Source organism: Mya arenaria, chromosome 14, assembly GCF_026914265.1.
Source record: "Mya arenaria isolate MELC-2E11 chromosome 14, ASM2691426v1".
Classification (NCBI taxonomy): Eukaryota; Metazoa; Mollusca; class Bivalvia; order Myida; family Myidae; genus Mya; species Mya arenaria.
The window spans coordinates 23,733,040-23,758,268 of record NC_069135.1 but is presented as its reverse complement, the minus strand read 5'-3'; the positions used below and the strand labels follow the sequence as shown (position 1 = coordinate 23,758,268).

At 35.1% G+C, this 25,229-nt stretch overlaps 1 protein-coding gene across 1 annotated transcript; it reads right to left on the bottom strand.

The window, feature by feature from the left end:
• Positions 1-4,133: 4,133 nt before the first annotated feature.
• On the bottom strand, positions 4,134-25,073 carry LOC128217365 (thioredoxin reductase 1, cytoplasmic-like). Its single transcript, XM_052924480.1, has 19 exons — positions 24,950-25,073; positions 22,968-23,131; positions 22,379-22,439; positions 21,859-21,945; positions 16,653-16,783; positions 14,451-14,523; positions 13,942-14,010; positions 13,467-13,517; positions 12,911-12,948; positions 12,201-12,305; positions 11,844-11,959; positions 11,402-11,627; positions 11,098-11,187; positions 10,693-10,766; positions 10,036-10,192; positions 9,541-9,648; positions 9,002-9,097; positions 8,040-8,174; positions 4,134-6,566 (listed from the first exon to the last, which is right to left on the bottom strand). Exons 1-19 carry the CDS (start codon positions 25,029-25,031, stop codon positions 6,504-6,506), a joined length of 1,926 nt encoding a protein of 641 aa, XP_052780440.1. The 5' UTR covers positions 25,032-25,073; the 3' UTR covers positions 4,134-6,503.
• Positions 25,074-25,229: the final 156 nt, after the last annotated feature.

Below are 25,229 nucleotides of genomic sequence, written 5' to 3'. Positions count from 1 at the left end.
CACAGTGCAGTTTGAGTAAACCAAACATTAGAGAGTGTAAGATCGCCGCTTTCAAGATGGTGCTAACAAAGAGAACGGACGTCACAGTGCAGTTAGAGTAAACCAAACAATAGAGAGTGTAAGATTGCCGCTTTCAATCTCGTGCCAACAAAGAGAACGGACGTCACAGTGCAGTTAGAGTAAACCAAACTATAGAGAGTGTAAGATTGCCGCTTTCAATCTCGTGCCAACAAAGAGAACGGACGTCACAGTGCAGTTAGAGTAAACCAAACTATAGAGAGTGTAAGATTGCCGCTTTCAATCTCGTGCCAACAAAGAGAACGGACGTCACAGTGCAGTTAGAGTAAACCAAACTATAGAGTGTAAGATTGCCGCTTTCAATCTCGTGCCAACAAAGAGTACGGACGTCACAGTGCAGTTAGAGTAAACCAAACATTAGAGAGTGTAAAATTGCCGCTTTCAATCTCGTGCCAACAAAGAGTACGGACGTCACAGTGCAGTTAGAGTAAACCAAACATTAGAGAGTGTAAGATTGCCGCTTTCAATCTCGTGCCAACAAAGAGAACGGACGTCACAGTGCAGTTAGAGTAAACCAAACTATAGAGAGTGTAAGATTGCCGCTTTCAATCTCGTGCCAACAAAGAGAACGGACGTCACAGTGCAGTTAGAGTAAACCAAACAATAGAGTGTAAGATTGCCGCTTTCAATCTCGTGCCAACAAAGAGAACGGACGCCACTGTGCAGTAAGAGTAAACCAAACATTAGAGATTGTAAGATCGCCGCTTTCAATCTCGTGCTAACAAAGACGGACGTCACAGTGCAGTTTAAATAAACCAAATACACAATGGCAACGATTTATGGAACTACATGGGGCCTCTGGAAATCATTTGCTTGGCTTAAAATGGGGTACGCGCTCCAAAGCACATGGACTTCATCAAAACAATACAAAAATCAAATAATTGTTTATGACGACTTGACATTTTTCTTGATGTCCGCTACAGTTTGTTTATATCACAGCGCATCAGGTTCAAACTAAACTTGAATAGTGGTACGCAGATAGGTCGTGGTGTACATTCAACACAAATAAGAGTGCGAAATTTAGGGCAACGTGACCCGATGCGGTTTTAATGTATGATTTTAACTTGTCAAATTTCCTTCTTTGCCTTAGAGGTATAGAATGACATAGTTTGCATTCGTTTAAGCACGACTCTTTACAATTGCAATCTCAAGAACTGAGTTGGAATTCTTTTCATAGAAAAAATCGACAAAAGCAAAATAAAATATTTTAAGATTGTCATTCATTCTCCGATTCTTTATTGTTTTTATAAGCCTTTTACTTCACAGATGGCGCAAATACGCGCTTTTGAACTGTTTTACTTTATTTGTATGCATAGGTATTGGTTTCGCATCGATACAATACATCTATCTTTGAGTCCTTTGTAAAAGCTGGGAGTAGTATTATTGGTAAAAGTAAGTGCTACATCTAGATCTTTAAAATCTGGCCTGAAGGTGTGGCAAATGATAATTTAACAAGAGATGTTTGTCATACATTATGCCTCCCCCTCCCCCCTGAGCGCCATGTCAGATTATATGGACAATTGAATGAAATATGCATGGACCGAAATGACAGCTGATTTGTCACTGACATTGGATGCCGTTGAGGCAGTTTTAAGAGTATGACCATTCAAAGTTTGAGAATAGAGTGTGTTATGACCATGACCTTTGACTCTATGACCTCAAAATCCATAGGAGTCATCAGCTGGTCACCAAAAATCTAAATGTCAAATTTGAGGGCCATGGGTGCAGGCATTGACAAGTTATAACACAGACAAGCTTTTTTTGTTCAAGGTCACTGTGACAGGTCAGACACAATTCCAAGTCAGGTTCGAGGGCCATGGGTGCAGGCATTGTCCAGTTATCACTGGAATCATTTTCGCATTCAAGGTCACTGTGAACATGACCTTTGACCCAATAACTCCTAAAATCAATAAGGGTCATCTCCTGGTCAGGCCCAACTTCCATGTCAAGTTTGATGATCATCGGTTCAGGCATTGTTGAGATATCACTGGGAGAAGATTTGTTAACTTTTTTGGGTTAAAGGTTACTGTGACCTTGACCGTAGCCCAATGACCCCCCAAAACAATAGGGGTCATTTACTGGTCAAGTAACCAAAAACCTCCAAGTCAAGTTTGAGGGCCATGGGTGCAGGCATTGTCGATTTATCACTCAGCCTTTTACCACTCAAAGCCACTGTGACCTTGACCTTTGGCCGATGACCCCAAAAAACAATACGGGTCATCTACTGGTAAGGCCCAACCTCCAAGTCAAGTTTGAGGGCCATGGGTGCAGGCATTGTCGAGTTATAACACAGACAACCTTTTACCATTCATTCAAGGTCACTAAGACCTTGACCTTTGGCCCGATGACCCCCAAAAACAATAGGGGTCATCTACTGGTTAGGCCCAACCTCCAAGTCAAATTTGAGGATCATGGGTGCAGGCATTGACGAGTTATCACACGGACAACCTTTTACCATTCAAGGTCACTGTGACCTTGACCTTTTGCAGGACGACCCCCCAAAACAATAGGGGTCATCTACTGGTCAGGCCAAACCTCCAAGTGAAGTATGACGACTATGGGTGCAGGCATTGATGAGTTATCACTCGGACAACCTTTTACCATTCAAGGTCACTGTGACCTTGACCTTTGGCCCGATGAAAGCCCAAAAACAATAGGGGTCATCTACTGGTTAGGCCAAACTTCCATATAAAGTTTGATGACCATATGTCTAGGCATTGTTGAGTTATCACACGGACAAGCTTTAAAATTATTTTACCTTACCATTAAAGGTCACTGTGACCTTGACCTTCGACCCGATGAGCCCTTTAATCAATAGGGGTCATCTACTGGTCAGGCCCAACCTTCATGTCAAGTTTAATGACCATACAGCCAGTAATTGTTGAGTTATCACTCGGACAAGCTTTGGTCTACCGACGGACCGACCGACCTACTGACCAACATGTGCAAAGCAATATACCCCTCTTCTTCGAAGGGGGGCATAATAATATGTAACCATTAAAAGGGAAGGATTGAATGTTCATACATTTCAGGACATAATTTCATCAATAACAATGTACATCAAGGAATTTTTAACTAGAACTGTAAGCCATAGGCTAACGAATACCCCCCACCCCTCCATGTCTAGGTTGTTTGCCCTGGAGTTAGGCCGGACAAAGCTAATTTTGCCTACAAGAGGAGATAACTCCAGTCAGGGTCATGTGACCTGTACCAAATTCACAGAGGCGAAAGTTTACAACATGGCCATTAATTTCTGAAAGTTTGATAAAGATTTGTTGAATAATAACAAAGATGAATCCCGGACAGGGCTTATTTTGCCTACTTTAACACATCAAGGGGAGATAACTCCAGTCAGGGTCATGTGACCTGTACCAAATTCACAGAGGCGAAAGTTTACAACATGGCCATTAATTTCTGAAAGTTTGATAAAGATTTGTTGAATAATAACAAAGATGAATCCCGGACAGGGCTTATTTTGCCTACTTTAACACATCAAGGGGAGATAACTCCAATCAGGGTCATGTGACCTGTACCAATTTCACAGAGGCGCAAGTTTACATCATGGCCATTAATTTCTGAAAGTTTGAAAAAGATTTGTTGAATAATAACAAAGATGAATCCCGGACAGGGCTTATTTTGCCTACTTTAACACATCAAGGGGAGATAACTCTGGTCAGGGTCATGTGACCCGTACCAATTTCACAGAGGCGCAAGTTTACATCATGGCCATTAATATCTGAAAGTTTGAAAAAGATTTGTACAATAACGACAAAGATGAATCCCGGACAAAAAAAAACCGGACGGACGGACAGACAGACGGACGGACAACCCGATTCCAGTATACCCCCCCAAACTTTGTTTTGGGGGGTATAAAAACTTTGTTTTGGGGGGTATAAATACAGATAGAGGATGCATATACATTTATGTATCAGAATCTGTCCTATTAAAAGCAAAATATAACTGAGTTTAATTCATGTCAATTTACTAGGTAGTGACGTGCATCTGAGAACCATGACTTTAAACTGGAAACAGACCAATAACAAATAACAACAGAATGCCATTTCATACTGGATTTATTTATAATTTAGTATAATATGAACTTGTTTCATCTTAGTTTGGGTACAGTGTAAGATATACCTACTATTACTAAGGGATGATACAGCTCAGGAACCAGGGTTGAGGGCTTTCAATTTCAGATAATAGAATAGTTGTACAGTTTACTGTTTGCTGGCTGTTTACATTTAAATGAGAAGAGTATCTTGAATTGGATCTAAATGGCTCAGGGCTAGTATTCATAAAACATCTTAAGTCATTCCCCAGCTTAAGCCATTTTCCCCATGTCAATTATCCCACTTGTCATATGATATAATAACTTAATAATATATAAAACACTTAATTGTCATTTATTTGATGTAATATATAAATTTCATGTTAAAATCACTTTTCTTTAAATCCCACTACATTAAATCCGACTACAAAAATCTCAGGAAATAATCTTAAAAGATAAGAATTGTATTAAGATGTTATATTAATTCAACAGAGATCTTAGCCCCTTAGTCCTGCATTTGACCAGAATCTCTCAGGATTTGGATGTAGATCTGTCAGCGTCCCTGAATACTTTAAGCCGATCATTTTGTTTTTAAATGAAATTGTTTTGTTTTAAAGTAAATGATTTTTTTCAATATTAAACACTTATGGATGAGCAAAAACTTGATAATAATAAAACTAAGACAACAAAACAGTAAACACACATCTGAACAATAGCACTTTTTATCATATCATGCAAGTAATTATTGTTTCAGAATATTGCTGTTACAGGCAAACAGTCTAACAATTTCAACACATCTACAATACTAAAATGTCAATCTCCTCACAAATATACCCGAAACTTTTCACAATGTTGCCAATATGACTATCCATGTAAAAATTCACTGGCAAGAACGACTTAGAAATATGATGTTACTGGCTTTTTACACAAAAATAACAATAAAACTAATGTAAAGACATTCTGTATTTTTGAGGAGAAAACATAACAAATCCTTGTGACAAAGCCATCATTAAAAAGTATTCCAAACGTTTATTAATTGCCAAATTATTAAAATCCATGGTATGTTTGTACGACTTAAACATTATTGATTCAAAAGCTGATCAAGACAACAAATTTACAGTTTGAATAGTTTATTTACAAAGGCGTCAACTTCAAGATCATACATAATTATAATTTATTTTTGTCAATGAAGATAGAGTATGTTGTTACAATAGCCAAAGAAACAAGCACACTTTCATTTAAATCATGATTCATGTCACTTCAAGAATTTATCTTCATAATTATACACAATTATTGTGTAAACACTAAGCACTGTGCTTTATAAAGCACTTTTTGGTCACATATTTATCACAAAATGTTAAAGGCTTGTGATTGGCTTACAAATAGTCATAGTATAATGCCAGAAAGACTAATGTCGAAAAACATATCAATAAAGTACTTGGCAATATTAATAGTAAACAACTACCCATGCCTCTTATGACCTTGAAAATGATATAATTCAGCAGATTTATGAAGATCTAATACCAATATGTACCATTTATTATAGCATCTTTCACATGGATTCATGCAAATGTGGGGAAAAAATATAAAAATATTTTAAACGATTGAATGATCACACCATTTAGTAATCTTTACCCCAGCTTATTTGAAAAGAATTTTCCAAACTCTCATTAATACTCTTTTCAGTAATTTATTACTCCATCATACTATGAGTATGTCCAGTTAGCCAAAGACAAGCCAAGATTAAGTAAACTTTCGTTCACGTATAGTGAATCAACCAAGGTAACATCAAGACTGGTTTAGCTCCAACAGGAGTTTACAAACCAGTCCATCATAGTAACAGAGCACAGTCTGTCTAACCAAGACTGATTCACTTAAATTCAGGGTAGCCCTGCTGCTGAAACCACTAATCACAAAACCAGTCCGCACACTTTCCATAAGACACAATTGGCACCTTTAAAAATGGACATCTAGTATTTGTTCATTTTTTTTACCACTTTTTAAAGCACTGTTATTTATATCTATCATTAACAACCTTAAACATATGTTGTCTAAGCAATGTATATTAATTAGTTTTAACTTTAGATCACAAAATAACTCTCTTTTTTAAAATGTCACATTTTGTTTTAAAGCACTGATGATATCTTCCATATTTTCTCTTTCACTATCCTTACCAAGATATTTGTATATTTTGATATGATCACTAAGTCTTGTAAAGAGCTGATACTGATTTCATTAAAAACACATTCTTAAAAGTTACAAAGTTCATTACAATTTCTTTTAAATATCCATCTTCTCTGGTGCTCCAATAGTCTCATTGTCTAGAGTCGACTGGTTACATTGGATCTGTGGTAGAAATCAGCAGCAGGGATTAACCTCAGCAACCAGACTGGCTGATATCACCACCGCTACGCTTTGTCACATCCAGTACTGTCATGACCTGAAGAAGAAACGTAAGATAACATGTACATGTATACTAGGGTTGTCATCTAAAAATAACATATAAACTATGAAGAGCGAATGAAAGGTATTTTTACTTTTAAATCATTTAAATTTAAAATTTCATCAGAAATTATTCTGAAAAGCATGTTTGTGTAAGCAGTATGAATTGCAGTATTGTTATCAGTTCCACAACCTTGATTACATAAACCTCTACAAAACCTCTACAAAGATTTAAAAATGCCTGAATGTCCAAATTGTTAAACACAAACAAGAGTGCAGCTCGTTGGTGCCAAGGCTCCTCTATTCCCTCTCATAACCTATGAGACATAATACAGTTGAGTGTATAGTGAACATAAGTACCAAGTTTCACGTTAATATCACTAACACCAAGAACATTATGTACCAACTGTTATAGTAATATTTCCAAGAACATGATGTTGTGTACCAAGTTTCATGTTTATATAACTAACAGCAAGAGCATGTGTAACAAGTTTCATGTTAATATTCACTAACAGCAATATCCTATGTATCAAGTTTGATGTAAAAATCACTAACTGAAAAGTTTATGTTACTGCAGTAAAAACCCTCTATTCAGACCACCTATGGGACAATGAGAAACTGGTCTTGATAGCAGGGGTGGCCTCATTACTGGGTTTGTTACTGCAGTAAAAACCCTCTATTCAGACCACCTATGGGACAATGAGAAACTGGTCTTGATAGCAGGGGTGGCCTCATTACTGGGTTTGTACTGATTAGGTTTGTGAATGGTCAAGTGGTGGAATTCTATGGTTTCTACTATGTACATGTACATGTATTACTGAATAGTGGTTATATGGGGCTATAGGGAATACTTTTCAAGCAGAGGAAAAAAATAAAAAGTTATGTCATTTGTTAACTTACATCATCAATTGTTCAAAGAATAACATGTATTAAAACAACATGATTTCTATGTCCTGTAATTATATTTTCACAGTAAGTCTCCCCGAAATCCAATCAAGAGCATTAAATCAATCAAAAACTCATCAATTATCAAACACTTCCGTGTTTTTCACTCTAATTTAGACCTCTATTATAAAGCAGCTACTTGCTGTCGTAAAGTGGTCGGTGAATATCCTTAAACCGTCACACGTGTTGTCAACTTCTTTGTATTATGTGTCAATTGAGGTGTGAACACAAACATGTATATATATATATATATATATATATATATAGTTTCTATGCGGTCGCATTAACAGTCCAATTGGTTGTAGTACTGATTGCCCATTTTTTCAGAGTTTACGACCATTGAATTATAGAGAAAAAAATCTGGTATAAAAAAATTGGTCTCATTAGTGGGTTGATTGTAAAAACGGGGTGGTCGCATAAAGGGTTTTTACCTATAATCAATTTTCTTCCAACAATGTCATTTGGCATTGATGACAACAACAAATCTCAATACCACAACTCTGTCTTTATCTGAAAGTCATCTTACCTCGGCGCATGTGGGGTGAATGCCGATAGTGGAATCAAAGTCTGCCTTGGTGGCATTCAGTTTCATTGCTACCGCGAAACCCTGAGTAATCTCCCCTGCATTAGGACCTATCACATGGAATCCTATTACACGCATCTGAAAAATGGGGGGTTAAAAGTTGGCTTGGATATGGTAGTAAAAAAACAGATTAAATTAACTAATTCATGAATGATTATAATTCAAAATTAGCTCGGAACTACATAATTTCATCTAGTATCTAACAGTTAACTGTTTTTCTCTGATAATCAAGGGGCAATAACTTGACAAGTATTTACGACAGCATAAATTGGACTTGCTGCACAAATATCATGCAAACTGTCAGTGTGAATATGCAAACCAAGTTTCATATCAATATCTTCAATAGTATTTAAATCATGGCCAACACAACAATATATGTACTAACTGTAACAACACAACAATATATGTACTAACTGTAATAACTATGACATGGAATCTATGACACTATCAGACTCTTGAAAAACGGACAAAAACACTGAAAAGGGCTACTAACGAGCATTGGTTTTTTTCTCTCTTTAAAACAGGGGCATAACTCAACAATCAATAAACAAGAGTTTTGGGCCTTGCTATGTATAAAGTGTCTCTTGTTGCAATTGATGTACCATGTCTCAAGTGAACATCTTGGATGTTGTTTTTTTAGTTATGACCCAAGACTATTTCACACTTTTGCAAGCAAATCCGAGAACAAATTTTAAGTTGAATGTTTAATTTTAAGATTAATTGTCAATGATTTGGTCTTTAAGCACTTCCTACTTAACATGTTTGCATAAGATAAAGGAAAATGCAATTTTACTCATAGGATATGTTTTTTTGCAGAATTCAAAGAATATTCAAGATCAGGAATGTTGTATTGCATTACATAAAGTATTTCCAAATTTAAGCATTAAAATAAGTACTAAACTTACATCATCGGGAATGAGACAGATGAGTTTGGCATAGCAGGCGTTGTTCTCCCTCTGCGCCACCGTCCACTCTAGAGGGTGGAAATTGGTGTGGTAAACCTGAGGAAAAATAACTACTTGTGTAATTCATTTGTTTGAAGATGCAATTTGTAACTATTAAATTTAAATAATAGTAAAGACTGCAAATAAGGGTCTACAGCATCAAGTCATCTACACAAGCCTGGGCTCATCTGTGTTATGTAAAGTACATGTTTTACCTGATGGTCATCTACAATATGTTTTTCTTCTTAGGACTTCTGAAGTTATTGATGGGACAAAACTGATTTTAGGTAATTACTCAAATTAAGGGGAAAAGACTCAAGTGACTCGAGCAAAATTGCTGATTATCCAACTCATACCAGATTTTATGCATATAAACATTATATAGGACAACAAACTGATCGCCATAATCAGTAGTGCTGGTGAAACTATAATATATCCCGTTCTTTGAAAAAGCATATACAAATTCTAACACTTTCCTAGCAAAAGTATTTATTATTTACCTCTATATTTCCCTCTCCAAATTCCTTCGCAGCATCTTCCTCAGAATAACCTATACAGCCATACTCTATCGGAGTAAAAACTGTGGTTGCCACTTTCTTGTACTCCGTCTGAAATGATACACAAGAGAACATATGTCAAATGACAAGGAATATTGGTCTCCAGATGATGGCTATTTGAGGCAAGACCAAGACGCAAGACAATTGGCAATTTGTCGTCACAGTGTGGTTTGAGTCTTGTTTTTTTGACAGATATTGCTTATGTGTCTCAAGCGGACTGGCTTTTTGTCTTGAGACTTTTGGCTAATTGATGACTGATGACTTAATTTGCTATTTGTCACTTGTTTGGCAACACATCAAAAAGACACAGTTAATCAACAAATGTTACTGAAAACCAACACTGAGCACTTTCAGCTCTACTACCTCAGCTTATTATGTACAGTATATGCAGTTGTTGCAAAGATATTTTTTCGGTAATAGCCTGTGCAGTACAGTTACCTGTACAGTAGCGTCTGTGAACATTCTCTTGGCCAGTAACTGTCCGGCTTTAATAGCCACAGGGGTAAGTTCCGGTTTGCCCTCCAGGATGTCTCCAATAGCGAAGATGTTAGATATGTTTGTTTGTTCATTGTCGTCAACAGGGATGAAGCCAGTCCTGAAGGGAAGAAGGTTTACCTGGTTACTTGGGGGTTGCCGGTTAGTGCAGTGCTTAGCAACTCACTTATCACTGGGATAGGTTCAATTCCCGGCCTGGGTGCATGTGACTAGATTTTGGTCATAGAGCCGGTCAAGTGGGTTTCTCGGTTACCCCACACCGCGAGAGAACATTCCCACATAACATTGTGCCAATAAAAGTGATTAATGTTATATTGTAACAACTTGTGTCTCAATCATTGCAAATAAATAAGTTGAAACTAAGTACATGTTGTTATGCTCATAAATACCATACATCACTAAAACATTAAAAGAGGTCTAATAAAACATGAAGTTTTGTATTTTCTTGAGAAAAAGTATTCCAGTTTTGACACATTTATTAAGGGAATAAATTTACCAGTTAACACTATAAGTAAATACACTATTTGTAATCATATTAAACATGAAAAACCTTCTTTATTATAATAAATGCCCAATAAAACGAAAAAATTCATTCCTCACTTGTTTGTCGTAACTCCTGCCTTGTCCAATCCAATTCTTTCTGTACACGGGTCCCGACCAATAGCAAAGCACACCTGTAGACAGAAACCTTATTGCAATACAGAATCGATCTTGCTTGATTAACTGAAATGTTTGGCGAACTGTCAAACTTTTTTCGTAGCATTCAAAAATTACATTTTAAAAAGTTAAAAAAAATAGTTAAAAAAATCATATTGTTAATCAAAATCTCTTTAAAGGATTTAAAAATTGTGCGAGGGATCATAAAAATATATATATGCTTATCATCATATAATTGCTAAGTTTAACAGGGCAGTCTAAAAATCATTTGAATCATCTGTCTAGTTTAATGATATAACAGAGTCATCTTTAATATAAAATTAACATCTTCAATGCTAAATTTCTAACCGTATTAAACTCATCCTCGAAGGGGGTTCCATCACTGTATTTGCCTGTCACCTTGTATCTGCCTGGTGTCCCCTCCTCTAGCTGCTCCACCTACACAAGGAACAGTCCATTTCAAGTAAGTCACAAACATAATGGAACATACCATTACAGGTTTAAACTATACTGGTGGAGCGCATATTAAATCCGAATGCTTTTAAAGGGTCTTAAGTGTGCATACTGAAAACAGAATTATAGTAAACATGTAATTAAACTCAGTAAACTAGTACACAATCATTTTTTACAGATATTCCAAATATCATTTTACCTTTGTCGGCACACATGGTCGAACAAAGTTGACTCCATGCTTGTCCATGTATTCCCCAATTTTCTCAGCCATCTGTTGGTCGAACCCCCGCAGAAGAATGGACCGGACCATGACAGAGACGTCTAGGCCAATTGCCTTGAGAAATCCTCCGCACTCCAGGGAAACGTAGCTGGCTCCGACCATTAGCGTCTTGCCAGGGCAGTAGGGTAGGGAGAACAGGTCATCACTAAAAAATAGTGCAGAAAATTACCTGCCTTTCAATAGCAATACTTAAGATATTCTTTTTTGAAGTATTGACACACTCAAATTGTTTTTTTCCAAGAAACTCTTCAAAATAATGAACTCGACCGATCTCCATATTCCATGGCGCCAGGGATGGCAAACATTGGTATAACAAAAAATAAGTTATTAATGCCATTCATAAATGTATAATGAACCATACCTGGTGATACCATATTCCTTGGCTCCAGGGATGTCAGGGTACCTTGGTCTCTCCCCTGTGGCAATAATGAACTTTTCCGCAGTGTACTCAGTGGCCTTGCCCTTCTTGTCTTTTGCCTTTTAAGTACATAAATATATAATTATCACCATTTTACATCTTTCATGTCAAGAATGAATGAACTATTCACATTTTGTTAATCAAAACATTAAAACATCTTAATTTAATTCCACATTAAACTTTTCTTCATATTAAATTTTTCAAAACTCTCCTTCAATAAGAGTACATTCAGACAATGCATTTTTTCCACAGAATGAAATTTTGTGCAAAGGAATACAAGAAGAAATGAAAAAAACGTACGGTTATTTTGTTGGTGTCCACAAACTCAGCGTAAGCGTTCTTGTAATCCACTTTCTTGTCTCTCAGCTGTACCCGATAGCCCCAGTTCAAGGAACCTATATGATCCTTTGGATAAAACAAAATGCTTTGGTCTAGTGATCGAGGAAGCTTTGTTAGATGAATATACACTCTTTCTTAGCCATTTTTATATATTTATTTAAACCAGTGTAGAAAACAAAAGTGCCGCCAAGCAAACTCTAACGCTCATCTTTTGTTGCTTTTTTCCGTCAAACAAGGGGCATAACCAAATTATAATTTAAGCCAGAGTTATGGGTCTTGCTATATGTGTCTGTATTATCCCTGGTTACATGTGTACAAAGTTTAATTTTGATATCCTGAATAGCTTTTGAGTTCGGGCAAAGGCTGTAGTTTTTAAACTAAGACAATGACATCAGACACCAAAGCTATCATAGTACCATGACTTAATTTCTCGGAAAAACAGACAATCTAAAAATTGATTATATCAAGCTTGGCTATTAGATTGATATGATTCATAGGGGATCTTATTGTATCATTAACATACACAAACAAACTTTTAACCCTTAACATGTACACACGTTATTTTCTTGCCGTGAAGATGTCCAAAATTTTAATTATCACAAACAGAAGTTAATCTACATGTACCGTTTTCAGCAACATAACCATATGAGACATATAAAATGTAAACATACTTGTATTGCATTTTTCATTGTGTCCCAGTTGTGTTCCACTGAAATCAGAAACAAGGATTTATTACTACAAACCATCACCATGGGGTCTCCTTCCTCATGTATTTTTTTAAAACGACACAATTGAAATTTTAAGTAATTGCCATAACAGTATGATTTTAATAAAACCTTCAAAGGTTTACATTTAAGACAAAAGAGAAAATAATTTTAAACAGTATTTCATTAAAATAATACTCCACATACATTACCAACCACGCTTTTTTTGCTGATTTTGCTTATCGCCGTAATTTTACAGTCCTGTAGGCATTATTATTTTAATCTATTTTTCACTATACCCGGCAAAATAAGCATATGGCACACTGCATTCATTTTCTGAGAAAAGGGAGTTAAAAATAACCTGCCATAAACATTTCAGTCTCATTCAGTTTAAGTATGCCCTACATCTAGAATTTCATTACTGAAGCATTATTTTGACAATTTTGAGCCTTTCATTTAATGTTTTTCTGTTAAAATTCAAATTATTCAAATAATTTATTTGAAGAAAATGAAGACCTCTAACCTTTCTCTGGAATTTTCCAGCCATAGTGTCTAGCGTCTTCTATACTGTGGCCTGGAAAACCAACATGAAATCATGTAATAATGTTACAAATTATGAATACAAATACTGGTATACAACATTTAATATTTAATACCAGGACCTTTAGAATAAATAACTTAATTCTTATTCAAAATCACATGGAAAAATGAAACAAAGTTAGCTATACAAACTTTCAAACAAGTATTGTTTTTAATTAATTTTAATTTTTCTTTGACAACAAATTCTATTAAATGTGGTGAACTCCTTGATTTTGTTTCCGGCTTGGAGTAAATGAGTACTCAGACGAACTCTTGTGAAAAACTGTTAATATCTTATAAAAATACTGATAACACTTTCCAAATTATTTTGTTTTATGATTATCCTTGAATTTCCATTTACTAATTATAGATTGCAAAACATGAACAAAATGTATAAAATATATGCAACATTGTCATACCCAGAATTGCTGCCTGGTGCATCAGTTTCTTTGGTATACAGCCAACATTTACACAAGTACCTCCCAGACCTGTAAAGCATACACAAATTATAGTCCGGACTTTTCTCACCCATTTGTGAGAATAAATATCTCAATAAATATTGAAGTTGATTTCAGTCGCTAAACTCCATTATTAAAACAGCCTCTAGGGCCCTTTGAACTGTGAAAAATGCAACTTATAAATTATGAAAAACCCAGACTTTCATTATAATGATAATTATGAAGTGGTAGTAATTTGGCTGCATATAATAGTACTACTTATTGTAAATAATACATAAAATACATCTATAGAAATATTTATAAAAGTCCACTAACAAAACAATAGCAAAAAATGACGTAAATCTTCTTTTTATAGGTCATGAGTTAAGATTGTCTTTTTCATCATTTATGATGCCAACCTGTTAAATGATACTTGATGACACATTCTTGTTATATAAGATAGACAAACATCCTACAATATCAGCCCTTACCCCATGTAGTGCCCTTGGGTGTGGGCTCGACAAAGTCAAACACTGCCACTTTCTTGCCAAGACCTGCTGCTGTCTGTTCAGGGAAGATGAAAACATTGTTACAATCATGACAAGAGCCGTCGTAAGACAGCGCGCTCGACTACGCCGCTTTGACTTAGAATACAATAACGATGTAATAATACCAAGTTTGGTCTCTTTATGTCAAACCTAACTAAAATTATTTGATACATAAGGTGACTTTGATGCTGCCCTCCCACCAGCCCGCCCAAACAATGACGCAAGTCATTCAAATAACTTGATTTCCCATTATGAAAATGTGAATATATATACAAATATGCCTTTCAAAGGGAATTAAAAAAAAAATCAAAAAAAATCAAGGGCCATGATTTGTATTTAGGCTTAAAACGGAGTTATGTTTCTTGTTGTACGATGGTCGTAATTTTGAATTTTATTGAGTGCATTTAATGAACGGTATAGAAGTTTTTTTTATTAAAATCCCAACTTGCCCTTCACTTTTACTTGCCTAAAACTTTAACCTAAGTCAATCAGGGGCCATAACTTGTATCAAGGATATGGAGTTATGTAACCTCATTGGATGATGGTCCTGAACATTTGTGTGAAGTATTAAGTCAATTGAATGAAGGGTATAGAAGTTATTAAACAATATCCCAACCTGCCCTAAAACTTAACCCAAGTTCCATAGTCAATCAGGGGCCATAATTTGTATTAAAGATAATATGGAGTTATCTAACCTCGTTATGTGATGGCTCTGAACATCTGTATGAAGTATTAAGTCAATTGAATGAATGGTATTGGAGTTTTAAGTGAAAATCTCAACTTGCCCTAAATCTTTAACCTGCCCTAAACCTTTAACCTAAGTCAATCAGTGGCCATGACTTGTATTTAGGATAATATGGAGTTATGTTACCTCATTGTGTGATGGTCCTGAACAACTGTGTGAAGTATTAAGTCAATTGAACAAAGGATATAGAAGTTATTAATAAATATTCCAACTTGCCCTAAAACTTTAACCTAAGTTCCATAGTCAATCAGGGGCCATAATCTGTGTAAAGAATAATTTGGAGTTACCTAACCTCATCATGTGATGGCCCTGAACAACTGCGTAAAGTATTAAGTCAATTGAATGTAGGGTATTGAACTTATAAGTGAAAATCCCAACTTGCCCTTAAACTTTAACCGGATGCTGACGCCGACTCTGGGGCGAGTAGTATAGCCCACCTATTCTTCGAATAGTCGAGCTAAAAATGAAATTGTAGAAAGCATAAAATTGATCAGCATGCAACTCTGTGAAGGTTTATCAAGAAACATTCACTCAGAAACCATAGTGCGCCACCACAGTATTTAATATACTAACTCCATTTACTGACCTTAAGTCAACCGGTACCCCAATTCTGCCCCCACCCCCTACCCCCGTCCCCCCATCTATCAACACAAAGTAATAATCATAATTGGTATTTGTCTGCTAATGCAAAAAATATTTTATGGACTTACATTGGCTCAAGTTTCAGTTAATAATTCATGCATTAAGATTTATCATTAAACTCAAGCCCCTCACCCCACCTCCCATGAAAAACATGGTCATAATTGTACTATAATTGTCAAGGGATTGATTGTTACAAAGGGGTGGACATATTGTTTACTATGTATTCCGACTCGCATTTGTTAAACACCTTATCAGACACCAATTATAAACCCTCCCTTGTTCACCCTTCTAAGAGGCAGCGAGGTCTCCCTGCTCCTCTCCCATGTCAACAAGGTCATAGTCATACTGGTCCATCAGGGAATTGATCGTAATTAAGGGGCACCTTTGATAGGAGGCACTGATTACCATATAAACACCCTCCCTGTTTCACTCACCTTATCAAATTGAGGTCATAGCCATACTGGTCTGTCAAGGTATTGATCATTGGAAGCTGTTTGTTTAAGCAATTAAACCTTAATTTTGTACCAAACACAATGCATTTATAACCTTTATTTAGTACTTATTAGTAGGATAAATGAATACACCATCCCTGATTCACTCCCATTGGATGCCCCCACCACCATTTTATCAAATGCTGGCATAGTTATTTTTGGTCTGTCAGGGAATGGACATTGAAAGCAGGTTTCTTCTCAGCATAAAACCTTAATGACTAAATATCAATGGGATAAATAATTGGATACCATCCCTGATTTACTCACCTTCGAGGCAGCAAGGCCTCCTGACCCCCCACCTATCACAATGAGGTCGTAGTCATATTTGTCTGTTGGGGGATTGATCATTGGAAGCAGTTTGTTCTCAGCGTGGGCCTTCAATGTGGCATCACACCCGCCTGTAATATAAAAGGCAGATATATAAGGTGTGGCTTGCTCATATAAGTTATATCATGTTGTTATGTAAAATAACTTATTTAGCTAATCAAATTCATGCATGTATTAACTGTCTGCATGGTGTGATATCTATTGGAACAAGAAAATCCAATTTTATCTGGTAGTGTTCACCTAGGCCTAAAAATATATACATTTGATTCCGATTACTGACCCTACCTAAGAAATAGGCGCCCGACCCTAACATTTTAATAGTCAGTTAGGAAAAAAATTGTTTACTTTAACACCATTCTCCAATGCTACCAATAATGTTTTAACGTAAAGCCTAATACAAAAATAAATAATAAAATAAATAAAAGCCTACCTACCCTACCTGTTTTTTGGCTGTATGTTGTTAATGAAGCCAATGAACGTTGTCAATGACATAAAGGCACAACTTTGTAATTGATTTATCAAGAAGTTAAACATTTTCTACGCCAGTTACAATTATATTGAAACTATTTTCAAATAAATTAGTTTTTATCAGATTGATGGTATGTCATATGTGTGCAAATAAGGCCATCAGGAACATGTACAGTAATTATGTTCCACATATTAACTACTTTGAACAATATCCTGGTTATTGCCAAGGAAAGTCTTTGTACGATGACAACTCCCTGATTATGACAAATACCCTGTTGCCAAGAACATGTGAACATACCTTCATTAAGATCTTCCACAGCACTGCAACAACTTCCTTTACAAGAAGCTGTAGACCCCACCTTGACTATTTGATAATAAACTATTTTACACTTGTATATGAAATCCACTTTCATATAAAATCCACATTCATCCCACTATATAAACACTGCTTTTGTAATGATTACAATTCAATGATATTTGTGAACATTGCAATTTCTAACCATCCCTAGACTAAAACATGTTCCCTTTCATACAGAAATTCCACCTTTAATTCACAAGATCCAGATATAATTGCAGTAGTTTTGCTCGATATCTTTTTTCTTTCAGGTAACACAAAACAAGCATGCAGGGCAATTATTTCAGCGTCAAGTTGCACAGATTAAAACAAGACTGTAGCTGAGGGAATGCCAACGCTTGTCCGCTTGTTTGATTTTCAGATGAAAAAGGGGAACCACTCAACAGCTATTCTAGAGCTATGCCCCTTGTTACTAATGTATGTGTTGTCTCTTGTAATTCTGTATCAATTTTCATTGAATAACTTGTAACTGACTGGGAGCCTTTGAGGTTAAGGCCCAGTTAATTCATATTTTGTTTCATTAAAGGGGCACATTATAGGTTAGACTTAATACATGCTTTTTTAATGCATAATTGTTTTTTACTCATTTCATTTTAGTGATCAAAGTTAAAAAAGCTTATGATTTGTATACTTATAAAAATATGTTAGGGATATTTTTGCGCTTATTTAACTGGGGAATTGGTGGCCATTTAGCTATTAATTAAAAACCTCATTTATAAAGGCTAATAATTATTTAACTGTACACAAAACATATATAGGCTTTTTTCGTGTGAACATTCAAGTCAAATGTGATTTTCAGTTCATTTAAAATTTATTATACATGTGTAAACCTATATTGTGCCTCTTTAGAAACAGACAAGTAATGAGAAATTCAATTAGTTGGGTTTTTCCTACACTGCCAAACACAATTAATGATCATTACATGTATTAAATAACAAGATCTTAATGTTTAATTTCCATCTACGACACGAAAGCTACCGATGAGAACTGAGTTGCACATGAAGCGTTATATCTTTGAAATCAATACCAGAATCAGAGTAAGTTTCCAATCACAACCAATGGATGCAACAAAACAAGACAAATGTCAGCACTAATCTTACTCCTGACATTTATATACAGCAAAATCATTCCACTATAGGCCAGTCATAAAATATTTTTAGGTTCTCATCCCTATGTCTTTGTCCAAAACACTGCACAAACTCCATTTAATTGGAAGAAAAAAAACTGTGTTAAGGATATTTGGAGATATGGGAAAACAACCCTAAAATTTATAAATACCTCATTATTTTTATTGAAAAAAAGGAACATCCTCCCAAATGGCAAAGTTAAAAACAAAATCTAGATCAGAATCCGAAAATTATTTGATTGGCCTTTTAATACTGAAAAATCTCCCACAATTCGAATGAACCTGTAATGTAAAGTGTCTCCGCAGAATTATATCAGCATTACCATCATGATTGAAAATGTGACATGTGCTAAACCTTTTACCGCAAACATTGTTACATTGATTCTCAATTACCACTAATGAACTGCCTTCGATGCTGAAATGAACATATTTGTTAAGCTTTCACATTCAACACCATGTGGAAGTAAAATTGGAATGCTTGCAAAGTCATATATTTATAATGCTTGATAAAGTTCAGTCGAATGAACTGCAGTTAAAATGTCATTTAATAGTTAAAATAACATATATACAGCAAACATAACACCAATCCATTTACTTGTATTTGATTGTACAGAATGGTTGAACTCATGATTGCACATGTTTTAGGCAATAAGTAAAGTGTGCAATATTTTTTTAAATTCTCATCTGAATCTTAATATTAACTTGTTAATGGTCACCGAGGGTATGAGAAATTTGAAATACAGCACAGTCTAAGTTTTCATCATATTGGTCAAAGACCAAGTTTGTTACAAATTTATTAGTTTATTGGCAGACTTGACTAATGGTATAGATGTCTGATTCTGACCCAAGTGGTTGTGTGTTCAATCCCCATTAGGGGTGTTTTCTCTTGGCCCCTTTAAACGGACACCAGTACTGGTTTCTAGCCAAGAAATGGCCTCAAGAGTAATGCATATATGACAGCTTTAAGCTTCAAAATCCAGCTAAAATAAATCAGTATAATTTAGGAGTATATTGGGACCATCTCATCAGGGAGCACACAACCAAAATCGTTATGATCATCATCAGATTTTAAATTGAAAACTAAGCAAGTGACAGAAATAGAATTAACAAATTACATGTAAATCTAAACTAAAAATGTTTGTAATAAATTATATCTTATTGCATCCAAGAATATAAAGAACTTGAAAAAATCTATTGTGCGATACAATCATCTCATTTTGGATAGGCTATAATGGAACTCACTCACCGATCAAATGCTGGCAAGAATTATTTGAAACTTGTTGAAATTGAGTTATTTAACATACTTTTATAAATAAATACCAAACACCAACTAGTACCAGTATATATACTCATATGAACAGATTTTTTTTAAATTTTATTATCAAAGACTAAAATGATTCAATTTTAAACAATTGAAATGCCATTACTTAGGCTTTTCGACAAAAAAAAGCAAATTCTGTCACATTTTCAATAGATTATTACCACAAGAGCTCTAATTTTAATTCTTGATGATGTTTTATCAGTGGAACAAGCATAATTGTGATAGAGTCCCTTTAGTATTTACAATTTAGTGGGGGGGTTTCCAGCTCTTTCTCCCCTCCTGAAAAAGTATATGTGTTTCCCCGGTCTGAGGGAAAAGAAACATAAGAAAAATATCATTATTTATGATGAGCATAGACCTCTATGAACATGTGGATAGGTTTGTTGAATAAAAGGTTTGAAAACAATTGAACATTGTATGAATCAGGTTATTAACTAATAGTAATTTTCCCCTTTTTGCCAAAACGAAGCTACTTTCCCCCCTTTCAAAGGTCCCCACCACCATTTCCTTTAAAGTGGAATAAAACACTACAATCATACTCAGCATTATATATACACATTTTTAGACAAGATTTGTCAGTGCTCATTATTATAAACACTGTTTCAAGAAACACTGTTTCAAGCCTGTTGCATCTATTTAAAACAACATCTTGCTAAAAGGCTAGATGAACACATTATCTTTGTGCTTGATTTTTTTATCCATTAAAATTGTTATAACATACACAATTTTTATTTCAACATTAAAATGATCGTTAGCAGGATTTTTTTTATCGGTTAATAATAACAGCAGAGGTGGGATATTATCAGCAGCTGGTGTCAGGTTGATAATGACCATGTTGAAAGAAGAAATCAATGTTGCTGCCTACCAGAGCAACAGATAACTTTTTACTTAAAGTACGCTCTTATGAAGTTTCCTAAGTGTAATGTTGTCACCTTGGTTTCATTCAATAAAGTGAAACGGCGATTATTAAAGTTTTATAGGTACATTAAAGTGCAAAATTGCAAATATATTTCAAATGGGATAAGCTTGATCCTAAAAGCAGAACTTAGTTGTTTTATAACAACGGACAGTGCTTACTTCCCCTTGCTTTATAAAACACAACACTCATCAAGGGAAATCACTGCGTAGGAGTTGAAGTGATTCTACACAAGTTAACAGGAATGATTGATCCTGATATATATATGGTCTTTAATTGATCGTAGTAACTGTAGGCCCTTGTAACATTTTGTAATTTTTTAAGCGTTTTTCCGCCAATTACGACCCTTATCTGTACCTAAGTGTTATCTACCTAGCCAATTTCAGGTGCATGCATACTTATTTGAAAAGTGTTCTCTTTGAGCAGTACATTTTGTAGAGAAAACCATTAAATTGTTACTTTTTTCAATGAATATTTGTTTGTTTGAATTCTTAATGATTTTATATCATTTAAGGTACCTGATCCAAACATATTATAAATTATTTTGATGTCATTTGAGTGCAGGACAGGAAATTGTAAAGCATTTAGCAGTACCAAAAATAAGATACAAACATGGTGTTTCTGCCCTTCAAAGACTGCACAATATGTCCTTAATGTCAATTTTCAGTTGAAATAACGAGCAAATATGCAAACTGCAATATAAAATACTTATTTAATATAAAGCAAATGTTCAGATACCCACACATTGAAGCACAAAAAAGAAAAAGAGGTTCCTACAGCAGAAGCATTAAGCGTTTTTAAAGAAAATAAACATTGTATTCTACTCGTACTCCCTTACCTAAATGTTTGCCGTGAATGAAGGTACCTAGTTAGGAACTGTCCTTTGCCTGGTCACGTTAAATTGCTGAACCATAATTAATATTGTAGTAAAAAATAAAAATCCTAATCATATTTTCTTACCCAGATGTTTGCCTTGAATGAAGACGTTAGGAACTGTCCTTTGCCCCGTCAGGTCAGCAAGAGTTGCCTGGATTGCGGAACCATCCTCTACAAATCAAACACAAATCAATTATTATACATGTATGGGGGTTTTCCTTGACTGCTCAAAAGGCAATATTTGAGACTAACCACAAGTTAGTTTTCTGAGCTAAAATGAGTTATGGACATATCTGTGTTCAAAACATGTCCTGATTACATCGCAGGAATTATTTATTTCAAAATACTCATTTTTGACATTTGACCATTATCATCCTAATAACTGTAAGACCAATAGAGAGATTTACTAGTCGCATTATAACTGTGGCCAAGCAAATGCACATTCAATGTATTATTTTGTTAAAAAAAAAAGTAGTTGATTATCTAGGGCAGTCGTAATTGGATTTAAGTCAATTTTCACCAATTGCTATGCTAAGTATGAATAAAAATTGTTTTAAGGAATAGATTTTCAAATTTAAGCCGACATTATAATTAAGCCACATACTTTCCTGGTCCAGCTCGATAGCCTGGTAGGTAACATCAATGGACTTGAACAGATCCTTAACCTGAAAACAAAATAATTCAAGTAAATTGAATATTGTTAAGTTTATACAAAGCTGGATTGTAAAGACAGTTATAAGCAGATGTGAATAAAGTTGGTGTCCGTTTCCTGGCTAGAAACCAGTACTGATGTCCTCTTGAAAGGCCCTAAGAACCTTCCCCTGGTGGCTTCTAACCCTAAAACTCTTCAGAGAGAGGCCAATACCTTCACCCTCTGACCATTCGTTCATTTTTACTGATCGTATAATGATATAACAATCAAAACAAGATCATTTCCTATTTTAATGTTTGTTTTTGGTCTCGATTTTTGTCAGCTCTGATTCTGTTAGTTCAAGAATGGGATACATGTACTCAAATTATGGTCCACTTTGACAACCTTATTAAATTAGCCGTAAATGTATATTTATACAATGAAAACAGATTGCCAGCTTCCTTATACAAATTCAAATTTGCACACATTTTATGGTTAATACAGCCCTATCAAAGTATAACATTATGTTTCCGTAGCCGAAAAATCCACAAAATATGCTCACCTTGACACAGAAAGGGCATGTTGACTTGCTGAAGACCATGACCTTGTGCGTCTTAGTAAGGTCAGTGACATACGCACGAGCATCCCCTGTTGGAGGCATCCTGCCTGGCAGGTACAGGAGTGGCGAGCCCTGGCGCTTAATCCTTGAATCTAGCCCCAGAAGGCCTGAAAAAAAGGCATATAAACTTACTAGATGCCATCGATGGTGTTTAAATTTTTTGTTTTAACCGTAGTATATACACCTTATTCAATCATGCAACAAAAATGCTCAAACTTTTTCTTTCCTCTCTTTATTATCTGTCTTATCTGAAAATCAAACATCAGCTGTGGTAAAAAATTCTGTAAGGAAATATTCAGCAGTTATATGCAAGCACTACAAAACAGGCATGTTTTTTGTCTGTATTGTTCGTCCTTAATCTTAAATTATTGTTGTATTGTATGTGTTTAATTAACGGAAGCACATAAGTTTGTACAATGATAATTAATCATTGCCACTGAAGTTTCAAAGTCCTAGATTGAACAGTTCTCAAGTTAATGTGCAGAGTCTTCATAAGACCGTTGACTCTGACCTTTGCCTACTGACACCAAAAGCAGTAGTGGTCATCTTCTCATCAGGTGCAACCCAAAACTGATGTTTCACTGTCCTAGGTCAATTCCCAATTAACTGTAAGTTGAATTGTATGGATTCAACTTAATAAAGCAATTGAATGTGACCTTGAAGCTCAAAACCAATAGGGGTCATAAGATGGTCAAGTGCAACCTTCTGCTGTAGTTTCATGGTCCAAGGTCAAACAGTTCTCCGGTTATTATGCTTAAAAAACTTATACCGACTGACCTTCCTACCATCCAACTGACATTTTACAAACCTTCTTTCAAAAGGTAGCAAAAAACATGACAGTATCCTTATATTTCTTCAGCTATCAACTAGACAGTTCACCCTCGTGTAAACAAAAGGTAGCCATTTTTTTACACTTGCACTTAATCGTAATGAAAATTCTGATTGGTCGATTTGTTGGCAATTTGTATTTTTCGGACCAGTTTGGTACTGGTTTCGTAATCGAATAACATGTTCCAAAGGATAAGATTATTGATTGGAACATTGGGAACTATCATTTAAAACATTCCAATGCTCATGACAAAAGTTTATCATTTCAGCATTTCAAAACAACACACGATATCTACACAGTAGTAAACGTTATTTGGTAATGTATTGCAAAGGGAGGCAAATGTTGAATTGTATTTGACTTAGTGTGATACACATCCCGACATCTACACTACCGGAAAACGACATCGGATTGGTAAACAAATGGTTATTTGACAATACCATAGATAAAACGGTGATTTTCTGTTAAACAAAATAAATTATTCTTACTTTAAGGGGTGTTTGATAATTGATAAAGATTAAATCTTAATTATTTTTTACTTCTGGCCATGAAAACTGTCAGTCAGATGGACCGAGACAATAACAATTTTAGTTGGGCCAAGTCAAAATTTACTGTCGGATTTCGCGATGTCTGTTATTTAAAGAAAGAACAGTAAATAAATGCAGTGAACGATTTCAGTTGGAAAACTTACAAGGGAATGATGTCACCATTAATTTATCAAAGTTCTCTCAGCACAGTCAGAACATGGTCTTGCCTGTGTTTGCTTGTTTTGATTGCTGTGCCATTGGTAGAACAGACAGAACAGTAGTTTAATTTTTAAATGACATGTTCTGTATTTTGACCCAGTGACATTGAATATGAACTATCAAATAAACCTCACATAGTTGATCGTATTTTAAGCTAAGGGTCATACAGTTGCTTGAAAATATAGACCCATTAATATTGTATATCACGACAAAAATGTCCGAATAAATCATTTGGCTTCGAAAGTTGCCAGAAAAGTATCCGAAAAAAATGTCCGAAAACAGTTGTTTTGTGACATAACTAACGCGGAAAAAGACAATTTCTGTAGAATATTTCACTGAATAAAATTAAAGACCTGAAAAAAATCCTGAGTTTCTTAACGAAGTTGAAGTGACACTCCCAAATTTCTGCGAAATACGCCTCACAAACGCGCTCATTAATCCAATGAAACGGGCATGTTGCTAAAATTAGACATTTACTAAGTAGTGTGTTCGAATTCCCATAGTCATTGTAAATATCCTAAAAACTTCATAAAAAATATTGTTTTGCTCACAATTAAATAATACAGTTAAATTATGAAAAATCATTTTCACGAAAACTTCGTTTAAATTTTATTATTCGAAAAGATGCCTTTT

What these genes read in the sequence shown, in the direction of transcription:
- LOC128217365 (XM_052924480.1), bottom strand. Translation starts at nt 25,031, where the DNA reads ATGAGCGCGTTTGTGAGGCGTATTTCGCAGAAATTTGGGAGTGTCACT. An exon ending in CATTCAAGGCAAACATCTGG is followed by an intron (nt 16,784 to 21,858) that starts GTAAGAAAATAT and finishes TTTATATTACAG; the next exon opens with GCGGGTGTGATGCCACATTG. An exon ending in TTCACCCCACATGCGCCGAG is followed by an intron (nt 6,567 to 8,039) that starts GTAAGATGACTT and finishes TTTCTTCTTCAG; the next exon opens with GTCATGACAGTACTGGATGT.